Source organism: Amphibalanus amphitrite, unplaced genomic scaffold, assembly GCF_019059575.1.
Source record: "Amphibalanus amphitrite isolate SeventyFive unplaced genomic scaffold, NRLGWU_Aamphi_draft 000464F_arrow, whole genome shotgun sequence".
Taxonomy (NCBI): domain Eukaryota; kingdom Metazoa; phylum Arthropoda; class Thecostraca; order Balanomorpha; family Balanidae; genus Amphibalanus; species Amphibalanus amphitrite.
The window spans coordinates 367243-381668 of record NW_024881958.1 but is presented as its reverse complement, the minus strand read 5'-3'; the positions used below and the strand labels follow the sequence as shown (position 1 = coordinate 381668).

At 51.1% G+C, this 14426-nt stretch overlaps 1 protein-coding gene across 3 annotated transcripts in view; it reads left to right on the top strand.

Annotated features, from left to right (window-relative positions):
- The first annotated feature begins 717 nt into the window (after positions 1 to 717).
- Positions 718 to 14426, top strand: part of LOC122391967 (glutamate receptor ionotropic, kainate 2-like) — a 62809-nt gene continuing 49100 nt past the window's right edge. The window contains exons 1-3 of one of the 3 annotated variants that reach the window (XM_043386345.1): positions 718 to 822; positions 1651 to 1749; positions 8548 to 8709. In XM_043386345.1, the coding sequence (XP_043242280.1) occupies positions 1656 to 1749; positions 8548 to 8709 (256 nt within the window). In that variant the 5' untranslated portion in view covers positions 718 to 822; positions 1651 to 1655. The remainder of the gene's footprint in view (positions 823 to 1650; positions 1750 to 8547; positions 8710 to 14426) is intronic. The other 2 variants (XM_043386344.1, XM_043386346.1) reach the window with 2 other exon arrangements.

The following is a 14426-nucleotide window of genomic DNA, read 5'->3' as shown; positions in this document are numbered from 1 at the left end:
TTGCAAAACAGCTTGAACACCCTTGACTTTTCACGTGGCACGTGCCACGACGGTCACTGAGATGTATCAAAAGTAGTCAATTACGGGGAAGAAGGGATGGGGCTACCCAGCAAAAAAGACCGCAGGCCAATCGGTCCAGCGGTTGGTGAGATATAAGCCTCTCAAAAGCGTTACAGGCCGGGCCGGGACGGGCCGCTCATACTGAGATTTTTCCGTTATATTGAAAAGACTCACTTCGCTCGCTGCGCTCGCTCGCTCGTAATCAGTAAATGGACAATATCTTTTGGGGAAAGGTTACGTCAAATTCGGTTATTTTGTGACCTCGAATACGCAATATACATCATCGTTGATTACATTTCATTGACAGCGTTCAATTCATGAAGGGATGTATATCCACATTACCACATGCATTAGCATTCAGCACATGCCAGCCGCGCCGTCACACATACGTTTCATGATCAACAATAGCATAATGTTGTCGTGATTTCATATGAGCATCTGAATGAACAATCACCTCCAACACGCAGCACAACAAATACATCCCGACGACAGAAATCATCGGAAGTCTAAGTGCCGGCGGCGTCGATCAGGGAGCGTGCTTCTAGTGCCTCCCTACAGCGAGTCCAGGTCCGACGGAGGACGAGCGCGCCGCGTCGGCGGCACGCTCTCCTCTCGTCGGTGGCGACGACTGGACGCGTCGGCTCCGACACCAGTGTCGGTGGTGGCCGGGGACGCGTCGGACCGACGGGCCGGGGACTGTAGGATCGACGTCCCGGAGGCTGGAGGACCGGTGGGCCGGAGGCAGGAGGTGCCAATCGTCAGGTGAGGGCGGGAAGGGTGGAGGTCAGCACTGGCGCAGGCGGAAGCAGGTAAATTTTATTGGACGGTCGCGGGTCATACGGACAACTGCGAGGTCAGACGATCGTTTGACGATGGTTTTGGCGATGAAGAATCACGAAAGACACGTTTTTGTTGGGCATGTTTCTTCATTTTCAACTGATTTACCGGTAAAGCATATATGTATGGTTTCATTATTTTTTTTTCACATCCCGGACCTCCCTGCGCGACGCACAGGTGCGTCTCTTATCGCGTTGATCGAGTTCTGTCAAGTGCCACCTCTTGCTCAGGTGAGACCAGTCTGCCGTCTCCTAGGGCGCAGCTCTACGTGACTTTGGGCGTGTTTTTAGCCGCGACGGCTCGATGCTGGTCATACAATGATTTTTTCTTCAAAATGTCATCTTAGGGGTTTTATGGATCAGTGTGACAAAATAACGGTTAAAATTGAAAAAGCTAGCTTGGCCTTCTTCATAGAAGCAGAGCCGGAAATGAGTTTAGACCAGAATAACACCAGCGAGTACCTATTGGCTCAGAACCAAAGAGGACACAGAGTTGTTTGTGATTGATCACCTTTCTTCAAATATAGCTTGGAAGGACGAACATTTTCTTGAATGAATAAAACGTGCACGGGTAATCATTTACATTTTTTTGCTTCAATAGGTTGACTGGTTATATTTAGCCTCATATTCACTTTTCTAGCCTGTACATAGGTAAGTGTTACCTAATGTCGGACATCATTGACTTAAACCCCAACCAATATTGACTGCACCATATATTAGGAACATAAAATGTCATACGATTCTCTGTTTTCAGTGACAATGGCGTTGAAATCTGCAACCACGTCAATCCTCACACTTCTGCTGTCATTTATTGCCGCCACCAGCAGCGTACTACCATCCACCGTCAAAATCGGTAAGTGCAGCCTGATCCCACCAGGAGTTCACATCACCTAAGACAGACAGGCAAGCGCTTAGCCTACTGAGACACCAACAGTAGTCCCATATGTTGGTCCGCCTGTCCCCATGTGTTACCACGTCTCTGCTGAAGCCTCCCAACACACCATGGAGTTTTGTGTTGTGAACTGGGCGCTGTCGGCTGTCGGTTCGTGGCGCCGCTGCGGCCGTGGAGAGCTGCGGCAGCTCCGTGGGGCTTCGGCAGCTCGCTGAGCCGGCGCGGCGGTAGCTGCTGACCGACCGGCCCCTCCAGAGAAGCCGGGAAGCCCCACCGGGGACGGAGACCCGCCGGCGACGGGCGAGGGGGGGGGGGGGGCACGAGAACCCGGCTGTCTTTCCGGAAGAATTTAGGGTACTAAGTGATGCAGTACTCAGAGTTATGCAAAAACCATACGCAAACAGTCGTTACACTCTAACAACTGTGTGAAGACTGATAACAAATCCACGTAATCTCATGTAAGATATTCATCCTTGCGATCAATACATTCCACGAGGCAGCGAACGAGTAAAGAAAGTATTGCCTTTGTGCGTACATTGGAGAGTTCGTCTCTTTTAGCTCTGTCGGCAAAAATAACAGGCTAACATACGGCCATCCGCCCCGGTCATCTGTGTTTGTCGGAAAACACCTTCCTGAGAGACAAATCACGCCCTTGGGATAGCTTCATAACACGATGTTGCGGGACCCTTGCGACAAATCCACTGAACGTTGTGAATTACCGGCTCTCATTGTCCGGGGACACACTTTTTAGCTTTAACTGCTTACTGCCGAAAAAAAAAAACATTAACAAGATAGTTTGTCTATCACTAAATCCCACGTCTCCGACCAAATCATTCTCTCGTAGAAGCAAAATAGATCCAGAAACTGGGCGTCACCCTCCATCAGCGCACAGTGACGCTGTTTTACCGGCTGTCACGGGCGGCAAAGGGCTGGCAGGCGGACGACGCTCTCCTTTTTATCATGCCATTGATTCGACAAACGGAACTGAAAGCAGAGCGAGCCGGATTGGATGGCGGTCGCCAATTTCATTCGGACAGGCGCGAGCGGTCGCACGGCGGGGAGGTGACGGCGGTGGAACTGGGGAGCGGACCGGCGCGCGGAGGCCGCGGGAAACGGACCACGGAGTGCGGCGGAGGGATGCGGGTGTGTGGGTGAATGCTGCATTTATTTTACTCCCAGGTGACATTGTAAAGCACCAGTGGAACATGCTGAAAAACAGTGAGTTTGCATCACTTTTTCTTCGACAATTGGCGGATTTGATTGTTCTGAGTGTAGTTTTGATGGGTTTCAATATATTAGCGGCCTATTCATAAAAATCGACGCATTTTCATCGACAAGTGATATCAATGAAGTTCTTGGCAGAAGCTTGATTAGGAAGTGCAGAAGCTATTTATTATGTTTTATGTAAGAATCGCAGCTTCTTTTATACAGACCCGAAGAACAAAGATTTCCGTCTGAAAACTTGAGTCTTCCGTCTTGGTAACATTCGCAAGAAAATATATTATTGTTCTCAATCAAGAAATTGACATACACGAAACCTTTGAGCAACTTTATTAGCATCAAGTGCAGATCGTTTAGTGCGTATCAACTGTATGGTGCCGACTGTATGACTGGTGGGACCGTTATGTTTGGCAATAGGTCATATTGCTGGCGGACTAATGTCCGAAATCCACCAATTTGCCGATTGGCTGGTGTCCACACTGACGGCCCACATTCCCAAATAAGGGTGGACTCTCCAAGAGAGCCCCCCCCCGCCCCCGCCGAGGAAGTAGGCGCACACCCGGTGCTGTGCCTTGGGGGGGGGGGGGGGGTGAACTGGGGGTGCTGAGTGATGGTCGCGGGGACCTGGTGCGCGGCCGGGGGCGGGCCGGCAGGTCGTCAGCTCCGTCACCATTGTGCGCTGCCATTCAGGCGCCGCCGGGAGGTGGCGGTCCAGGGAGATGAATGAACAGCTCGCCGCTTAATGACGCGGCAGGGGAGACTCGAACGACGGGATCCCAGCGTCCAGACCCGAACACTGACACCCGAACGATGTGATCCGAGCGTCCAGACCCGAACTACGAGACCTGAACACCGAGACCCGAACATACGAGGCGCAAACACAAGCTGCAGGGGGGTTCAACTGACCAAAGAGTACGCAGACGGGCCAGGACTGGTCTGACGGCCAAGTTGCGTGACCTCGCAGTCGATCGCTGTCAGTAAGTAATGACTAAGGAACTTGAGGTCTGCGCGCTCTGATGAGATGCGGTGCGTCAAGAAAGCGGCACTCCCATATTGAGTAACTTTAGCATCAGTGACTGGTCCTTCTGGTGCTGCTGATGATGGTGCTGATGCTATCAATGGTGCTGGTGCTGCCGCTGGTGGTGTTTGCGATGATGCGGAAACCGCTGCGAAACTTTTGCCATGGCAGGGTGGGGAAGCATTGAATGATGTGAGGGTGAGGTACAAACACATTCGATAGATTATGGAGGCTAGCCAATAGCCATGCTGATTTTACCAGTCCTGACGAGTACATAAAGCCGCACGTAAAAATATGCGCATCATCCAAAATAAATAACGAGGCCACAACTCCTTACTCGCCATGACAAATAGTGCTGACGATGGCGAACAATGCTTAAATAAGGAAATAGTTCGTGAGATAAGAGTACTAGGGCCTGTCACCATCGTCGGGTCCATTTGAGTCGCAGCTCAGTCGTCAGTCATGGCCTCTGTCAGAACTCAGATGGGTTTACTCAGAAAACATCCATTAGTGGCGGCTTCGGCTGGCTGAAAGGCTAACGAGCCGCCATCGCCAACGGAGAAAGGCTCCAAATGCGTGGCTATTAGCTATGATGCATGTGAATACCCGCATGTCTAAGAAAACGTGACGTCATGCAAGGAGACACTAGACAGCACTGCAGCATGTTTCAGCACTTGATGGAATATAAAGACCGTTTTGACGACGGACTCGAGCAAAGAGAAAGTGCGAAGTGGTACATACTAAGTTGTTGCTGACAAAACATTTTCTTTCTACCAACTATAAATAACTTAAGTCCTTTCCATGGAAAAGCCCGATCAAAAGTAGCCCCAGATTCTCCACCAGTCGTCTATCGCTGCTCCAATCAAAACAGTCGTATGCTGGTCACTGTTCAATACATTTCGCTGCGAGTCACTGCTGTAGCGATTTCGACATCGCGTCGGGAGCTCCCTAGATTGTTTCACGGTCAACTGGCTCACATTGAGCCGTTTATCGCCGCTAGATGTGGCAAAAAGGGTCCAGTTGGGGCTCGGCCGGGGCTGAAAACCATTCAGACAGGAAGTCCCTGATCAGGACTGGTCATTGGCAATCAGCCGACAGGCGGGGCCAGCAATCATAATAAAAAACGAAGATGTCTGTCATGACGTCTGTTGAGGCGTGTTATGTAATCAATACATTTGTCGAGTACGCATCTAATGGACTAAATTTATCGCAGCTAATACCGTTTTCACGACGGGCTATCCGGCGAGTGCACCTAATTTGACTAAATCTGCACCTACTCTCTTTTACAGCAAATATCTTTATTTTATGAATATATTTAAGTGTTTATGATGTTACGCAGCAGCGTGACAGAAGACGACTATCAACAGTCAACAGCAGCAGAGTACCCAGAATCACTGAGCATTTCGGCCGCTCCTGTCATCTCTGTCTGCCGTTGCCCGATTGGGGCAATGGATGCGTCATTACTGGCCAGCCGCGGGACGGGACGCGGGGGGGGGTGGGATGGACGGGGGGGGGGGGCACATCGCGATCCATCAGCGCGGGTTTCCGGCTGGCTGGTCGCCGGTCGGATGGCCGCCACCCCAGGGTCGCTGCGAGGCGCCCGTGTCACGCGGGTGCCAGTGAGGGACAACAGCGCGTATCCTAACACGCGCCGCACCTCCCTCGGTAGGTGCTGTTACAGAGGCCTTGTCATGTATGCTTTCCTTTCAGTTCTGAGCCCTCTATGTAGTTGTAATCTGAATATTGAAAGATCCCATCGAAAGGCACATACACGAAATGCATATACGCATAACCGGAACATTGTATCCAATCCGTTGCCGTGGACGCCGATACGATTTCATCATCCACTCAGATGCAGCTGTCTGATCCGTTGGACACCACGACAGTGGAATCAGTGACGAAGTTGAAGTGTGTAAGATAGGTTCTCAGAATTGCGTCCAGATAGGTTATTGAGCCGGTAGGTGTGTCTGAAGGGCTGTTGCACGTGGCAAGGATCACTCCGGAAGTGGCTCTCGACCCGTCCGGCCAATATCAGGCTGAGTCGGGTACTCCAGGTCTCTCAGCGCTGAATGAGGCGCCGTTTCTCCGTTTTGGTGGACGATCGGGATACCCACCTGAAGGGTCGCTGAGAAACCTCCCGGGGCGGGAGCTGAGTCAGACCTGCGGCTGTGCCAGAGCTCACAGACGCGCTGCGACAGCTCACAGACGGGCTGCGACAGCTCACAGACGGGCTGTGACAGCCCTCGGTCAGCTGCTCACCGCTGTGACAGCTCACAGACGGACTGTGACAGCCCACAGGCAGGGCTGTGGCAGCCCTCGGTCAGCTGTTCACCGCTGTGGCAGCCCTAGAGTGACGGCTGTGCGCTGGACAACGGCTGATCCGCGCTACCGGACGGCAGAACGTTCGCTGGTGGCGGTGATGACGAACAAAAAGTACATTCGCTCGGCCACTGGGGCCTTTTTGTTCTGTTTCACTGGCAAATGAGGCGCGGGGAGCGGTGGCACGCGCCCGAGAGCCGTTTTCAGCGCCGACGGAGTTAGCGAGGGATCTTTTTGTCTTCGCCGCTGCTCGAAAAGTCTCAACCAGAACGGCTGTAAATTACGAAAGGAGGAATTCCTTCCTTATCAAAGCTTGGCTCTCTTCCACACGCCGTGATATTATTTAAGATTTCTAAGGAGGTAATTTTGAGCCAAAGAATGTCGCAAATTGGTGAATCTCGTCTAGCTGAACAGTGCCGCTTGGTCTCAGCGTTTCCGATATATGCGGGGCGTTTTCCGGTACATCTGGCGGCAGTTGGCGGCAGAGATGGACCGGTGCCACCACCAACCTGGCCGTCTCGTCTGGCTCCGATGGGACGATCATCGCCTTGTGCTCCATTTCACCGGCGCTATCGCTCCCCCGCCGACTGATAGCGAGGCTCCTCTGTCGTCTCCGAATGTGGAGCGGAGGGAGGAGACGAGATCCACGTACACTGACGGTGGATTTGGCGACCGGCGATAGGCGAGAGAACAACAATGGGTGCCTGCTCACAATAGGGTAGAAATCGGAGGCCCACAGGTTCTGTGCAATGCACAGGACCTGGGTGCTTTGCTCGGGTCGGGGGTCTCGCCCGGTCAGGGGTTACGTCGGTTAGGGCCGTGAGTTTTGCCTGGTTAGGGGATGCGCTCGGGTCATTGGGTCTGGTCCCCGCCCGAGCCGCTTTGTTTACATACTAACGCTCTGCTAAGGCCGTATGCTGTCTCGAGTATCTGCCCACGTGGCTGAAGGTCTGTTTTGTCTCTTCGGTCCAACTTCAATTAGACGGATCAGCATTGAGGCTGCTCTGAAGCTAAACCTCTTTTATCTGTCGAAATAGCGGTATTGCTGAATTGCTAATCTCTCAGTGGCAATCGGTTGTGCCTACCTATATAGCAAGGATTACAAGAAAATTTATACATTGATATTGGTATCTCAAATGATGCACCGAACATATCCTCGGCCCGGATCGTTTGACTGAGGTGTTTGCAACGTGTTATATAAGACGGCCGCAGAAGAGCAGGCCCCCGCATCGCAGACCGAGCTAGTGAAGCGGCTAGGTATGCATTGCATCTGTTATAAACGATGTATGAAATTTAGATAGCACAATGTTTATAAATGATAAATAAGAGCGCGATGAGCAGCAGCACCTGCGCATTTCATACGGCAAGCTGGCAGCTGTTAACTACACTTGAAATAACTTGTATAAGCTCTCTTCTGGAAGGGTCTTGTGTCCAACGATTCAAGCGGTGGGATCTCCTTAGGACGCTCTAACTTACAAGGCAATCAAAAGTTGACCAAGAACGAAGCTGTTCTCATCTAAAGCATGCGAGTTGAGTCTGTATCCTATATGTGCATCTTTGGACCTGGAGTTTTAAACACCCCGACCACCAGCGTGCCCGTACTCATGTGACATGTCATGTCGGCGGTCTGCTAACAAATCCCCCGGGGCACGGGAGCCGGTCATGGCGCTACTTCTCCCCTACCCTCCCCATTTCAGCGAGGGCGCTCCCGGGGGTCGCCAATAGGGCATGGTAATCTGACGGGCCTAATGAGACGTGGATTTGTCATGATTGGCCGGGATTAATGGTCGGTGGATGGGTCTGTGACGCCCCTCCCCTCGCTCTGTCACGGTCTCATTGACAGAGCTGTCAATGTCTCAGCGGTGAGGCGCAGTGCCGTGGTTTTCCCGGCCGTCTGTTCCAGGAATGCAGCAGACGTCAGGCGTAACGAAGTTTGTGCGTCACGTGACATGTGTCACAGGAGACGATGGTGTCGCTATGTGCCAAAGTTCATCACATTAACGTACATGTGCCAGTGTCGATATCTTTGGCAATTCAATTCAAAGAACACGCGTATGAGTCACATGACAATAAACATTTTCCATGCGTGAACTACGGTAGCCATTCTAGATACGTTTTGAAAAGCCTTTAACTAGTTAGCTTGAGAGCAAATAAGTTTACACTGTACATTGCCCTGATAAAATTCTGACCGTCTGTTTCAGGTGCCATTTTTACCGAGGACCAGCGGGACAGTGCAGTGGAGATGGCCTTCAAATACGCCGTGCTGCGAGTGAATAAGGATGAGAACATCCTGCCCAACACAACGCTCACCCATTACATCCAGTACGCGCCGAGGGACAACAGCTTCCACACGGCCAAAATCGGTAAGACGGTGATCGTAACTAAAGGAACACATATGTACTGCGTTCTGCCTGCGGGCTATCACGAGTGAATAGAAAACCACATAAAAAGCTGGTAATGTGGAAGTGAAGATCACATAAGATGTCAAAATAGCATACCTTCTTTTATAAGCCATGTTTTGGCTTGAAATTCCACGGACTATACCCATAGACGGCTGGCTATTCTATGTAGGTTTGATCATTTTTCTTTTCATGGAATAATTAACCGAATTCCGGTAACCCAAGAACGTTCTTCCGCCGAGTGAGTCTGGTGTATGTACACTGAGCCTCCTTTGGGAAAAGCATACGTCATCATCTTTGTTACAAAGCAGTGATGATAAAAACCAGACTAATATCGCGGCGTTCTGTGGGCGTTTTTACGGCTGTGGAATGTCATTCATCACGAGTGTGCGCGGTTTTCGTCCGCCGTCCCCGGGCGAAGATAGATGTGCGCCTGGTGCGGCAACTGCAGAGAGCCACACTGTCCCATCTTATATAATTAGCGATGAGAAGATCATGAATAGATTGAAGGGAATATGCAGCGCCCATTTTGATGGGACCAGCGCATTTCCGCAAAGCCAGCAACTCATCATAGCTCATGGCGAAATTCTTACCGATTAATTTCGCACAGATATAGTTACTTTCAATCACATTGCGAGAAACCTTGCTGGTTATATTATTATCACAGGAAATTTACTTTCTACAACGTACTTACATACATACATGAGCGTTAGTGCCTACATTTATATGTAACCTGGACTCGAAAGCGACAACAGCATCCAGCTCTGTTTTCAGCCCCATTACGACATAAATGTGACGTAAAATAGAACCATCAACTGCTGTCGCGCTTGCCGCCGCAATGATGTGACTTTAAACAGGCACCCAAGCATCTGATAACCCATGCGTTAATCCTGCGAGGCTGTATGCTTAGCAAAAATTCGCAAACTTGCCTCAATTTGTTATAAGGTGATTTGTGACGATAAATTACCGATTCCAGTCAAAGGATGATTGTCGAAATGCCATCTATGTTTTCATCTATCGTCCTAGTAGGACATACCTGTCAGTGTTTTTGTCCGTCAATCCTGGTTCAGCCTCACGTGGACTGATAAATGGCCGTTAGGTGATCAGGGACACTCCGCAGAGGACCTGTCGACCGCTGTGACCGGTCTGACGCCTCCCCGGCTCTGTTCGGGTTAATCACAGTACGCCAGTGACCGCCGTGGGTCCACCACCTCCGCCGATCGGGTCGGTCGGACCGCCACGTCAGCTAATGGCACCACTCGCCTCTGTCCTAGGGGGAGGGGGGGGCAGGGGTCCATCAGCTGGGGCAGAGAGCCAGCGACCAGCGAGGGCACCCACCCACAGACACAGAGCTGCCAGGTCCGTGATGAGGTATTGATGAGCCACACGGGATATTACTGTAGGACTTGGCAGCCGCGGAACTGAGCAACATGAGGAATCGACAAAATCTATATCTATGCTGTGTGTCACCGTTAGCCGTTAAAAAATATGAAACTTAATGCCGCAAATGCACTTTCGAAATCAATGTTTATTTTGGTACAGGCTTGATCCACTTCGCTCCTTGATCGAAATGAAAAACACCGTTCCAAAAGTCGCACATTGCGGCTAACGAGAACTAAGAAATAAGTTGAAACATAAAGATAAACCTTTCTTGAATGTCACTTTGACACTTGTTAATCAGTGAATGCATCGTCCTTGACCTTGGCTTTGCATATTTACTTTCACTGTTTCAGAATGAGCTATAATAATGACCCCGTTTCCATCAGTTTCTCATCCAAAAAGCCCCCTTTTCCTTAATTTTCTAAGCACAAAAATATGACAACAATTTCGTTGCTAGGCAACAAACGCACAGTACCCCCCGGTCGCGACATCCTCCCCCACCAGTGTTCACAAGGGGGAACACGAAACATGTCACTCGCGATACAGGCCACACGTTCCTGACACCCCTCGGTGTCTTTCACTCTGCACTTAACGACCACACCGTGTCAGCTCTGAGCACTAACGGCCCATGCCGATTCTGTCACGGCTCGCGTTGACCTTACGCAGGTCACAAATGTGGGTGCTAGCCACGCGGATCATTATCAATGTCTTCGAACACAGAACGTACCCCCTCCATCAAGATCAACATTACTTTCACGGTTCGTCTCACATGAGCATCACATATTGGGCCAGTTGGCCGTGCACCCCGTCGCACGGATTCTCCGATGATTCCGATTTAGAGGCTTAGTTGAGACTCTCCAAGAGACACAACTTCGTTGTCGGGCGAACATACGTCCCACTCTTTGTCTTCACTTCCGCTGATCTGACTCCTCCGTCAGAGCCTGGGTAGACTCTTGTGATGCGTCCCAATTCCCAGTATCCTCTAGGACTCTGACTGTTGACGACCAAAACTACGTCGTCTATCTGCAGATTCTTCTTCTCTGTCTTCCATTTCTGTCTGTTTATCAGCGTAGGAAGGTACTCCTTGAGCCACCTTTTCCACAGATGTTCAGCGAGGATCTGTACTTGTTGCCATCTCCTCCGTCCAACAACATCAGCATCAGCATCATTGAATACCCCTGGCGGTAGTCCTTCTCTTCCATCAGATGAGCCCAACAAGAAGTGGTTGGGCGTAAGAGGTTCGGGGTCTTGAGGATCACTGCTAATGTAGGTCAGAGGACGGCCGTTGATCATGAATTCGACCTCCGCTAGGGTCGTCTGAAGAACGTCCTCCGAGACGCATTTGTTTCCTAGAACCACTTTGAGGGAGCGCTTCACCGAGGCGATCAGACGCTCCCATGCACCGCCCATATGCGGGGCGGCTGGCGGGATGAACACCCACTGGATGTTTCTCTGACTCAAAGCATCGGATATCTGTGCCTGATTCCAATGTTCGATGGCTTCTCGCAGTTCTCTTTCGCCTCCGACTAGATTAGTGCCATTGTCCGAGTAGATAGTTCGAGGTCTACCTCTTCGTGCGATAAAGCGGCGCAGTGCCATGATGAAGCTACTGGTGTCCATCAAAGCAGCTAGCTCCAAATGGATGGCCCGAGTGGCGAGACATGTGATCAGCAGCACATATCTCTTTTCTGTCTTTCGAAACTTCTTCACCGTCAGAGGTCCGAAAAAGTCGAGTCCGACTGTGCTGAACGGACGTCTCATGTCTAGACGGGCCTCTGGCAAGTCTGCCATCCTGGGTGGCTGAGGCGAGGCGCGGCGGTTACGGCAGAATGCACACTTCCACAGGTACTTCTTCACAGCTGACCGCATCCGTTGCACCCAGTACTTCGATCTCAGCTCACAAAGTGTTCTTTCCAATCCCCAATGCATGACTCGCTGATGTGCATCGACAATGACCAGTCTGGTGATCTCACTCTTGGCGTCAAGAATGACGGGGTGTTTCGTGTACTCGTCTAACGAAGTCTTGCTCAGGCGCCCACCAACTCTCATGAGGCCGTGTTGATCTCGGAATGGAGACAGGTGGTCGAGACTAGCTTGTTTCATGCAGGTTTCTTGATCGTCCTTTATTATGTTGATTTCAGCCGCATCAATTTCTGCGCTGCGTAGTGGACCATCAATGACTTCTGTGCCAGCAACCTTGCTCTTCACGTTGCTGATGAATCGCCTTATCCATGCGACAATGCGTCTGTAACGAGTCCATGAAGAGAACCGCGCCGGGTCTATGAGCTGGGACAGTAGAGAAGTGATCTCTTCTTTTGGTGAACTAGCATGACTTGTCGCACAGATGGCTGCTGACCTCTTGACTTCTACACAGTCTGGACTGATGTCTCCTACGTCTTCTTGTGGTGGCCAGTGCTCTTCTTTGCTTTCTAGAAACGCTGGGCCTAGCCACCACTCTTGCTGGTTTTTCAACTCTGACAGAGACTTTCCTCTTGAGCAGAGATCTGCCGGATTTTCTGAGCCTGGCACGAAGCGCCACTGATCTGGGCTTGTCGTGTCGTGAATCTCAGATACACGATTCGCCACAAATGTGTGGTATCGCCGACTTTCGTTCTTCAAAAACTGCAGCACCACTTGACTGTCTGTCCAGAAGACGATTCGCTTGAAGTTGTAGTTCATTTCCCTTTTGATAAGACTGGCTACTCTTGTTGACATGACGGCACCTTGCAGCTCAAGTCGGACTATCGACAGCTGTCGCAGAGGTGCGAGCCTAGTGCGAGCCATCACAAAGCGACTGTGATAGTAGCCGCTGGACAATACTCTGATGTATGCTACGGTACCGAACGCTAATTCGGAGGCGTCGCTGAACATGTGCAGCTCGTACTGAGCGTCAACTTCTTGTTCCGGCGCGCCATACCACCGTGGAACACATGCGTCCTCAACATGCTGAAGCTCTTCTTGCCAGCGTCTCCAGATATGTAGGGTTTCTCCTGTGATTCCTTCATCCCAGCCTAGCTTTCTTTCCCAGAGACTCTGGATCAGTTTCTTCGCCACTAGTGTGTAGGGCGCCACGATCCCTAAAGGATCAAACATAGACGCGACTTGCTTCAGGATTCCTCTCTTCGTCGGCGGCACCGCGACTACGCTACACTTGACGGCCAGGTAGTCGTCCTGCGGGGTCCATTTGCATCCTAAAACGCTGCAGTACGACTTGCCCGAAGAGTCTATCTTCAAGACAGCTCTTTCATCAACCGGGACTTCAGCCAGCACCCTCTCCTCATTGCTCATCCACTTCGTGAGGCAAAACCCTCCTTTGGCGAGGATGCTGGAGACTTCTCTTTTCATATTGAGTGCAGCTTCACTGGAACATTCTGACTTGACGAAGTCATCCATGTAAAAGCTGGTCTGAACCGCTTTCTTGGCTGCTGTGGACTCTTCTGTGCCAGTGCAGCCGTCTTCTGCCGCTCTCTGTAGTACAAAATTTGCGATCGCTGGGCTGCACTTCGCGCCAAATATTGCTACTTGCATTTGGTACATATCAGGCTGTCGTGTGGTGTCAAGGTTTCGCCACCAGAAACTTAATGCTGGCTGGTCTTCCTGGCGAATCCTGATCTGGTGGAACATCTTCTTGATGTCTGCTACCATGGCAGTCTGTTCCTCTCTGAAGCGGAGCAAAATTCCAACCAGATTCTGCAGCATGTCCGGTCCCTTCATCAGCTCACTGTTCAGGGACACTCCCAGGTGTGTCGCTGCAGCATCAAAGACTACCCTCAGCTTGGGTTTATTGGGGTTTACTACCGCGTGATGTGGTAGAAGCCAGCGCTTTTTCAAACGCTGATCGGCTTCTTCTTGAGACAGCTTGCGTGCGTGCCCCGCTTCAACATAAGCTTGGAGCTCGGCTTCATACGCCTTAGCCTTTTCCGGGTTACGTAACAAGCCTTTCTCAAGGCTCTGAAGTCTTCTCATGGCTGATGCTCTGTTGTCAGGCATTCTCTGATCTTTGCCTTTCCAAAGAAGTCCTGCTTCGTATCGGTCTCCGCATTTCTTCACTGATGTATCTAGGAGACGCAATGCCCGCAGGTCTTCTGCTGAAGCTTCCCCTTTGAGCTCAACTTTCGTGCCAAATGAATCAGTCTTCCACCACTCTTCGACACACTCTCCGAGATGCCTGTCTTCTGTGTCCGCACGGTGGATGAACATCACCTCTCTGGTTTGAGGTGGGACGAAACCAGCGATCGTGCCGGTCAACGTCCAGCCAAATGCCGTGCGCACCGCCACCGGTTCTCCTGCTCGTCCAACTT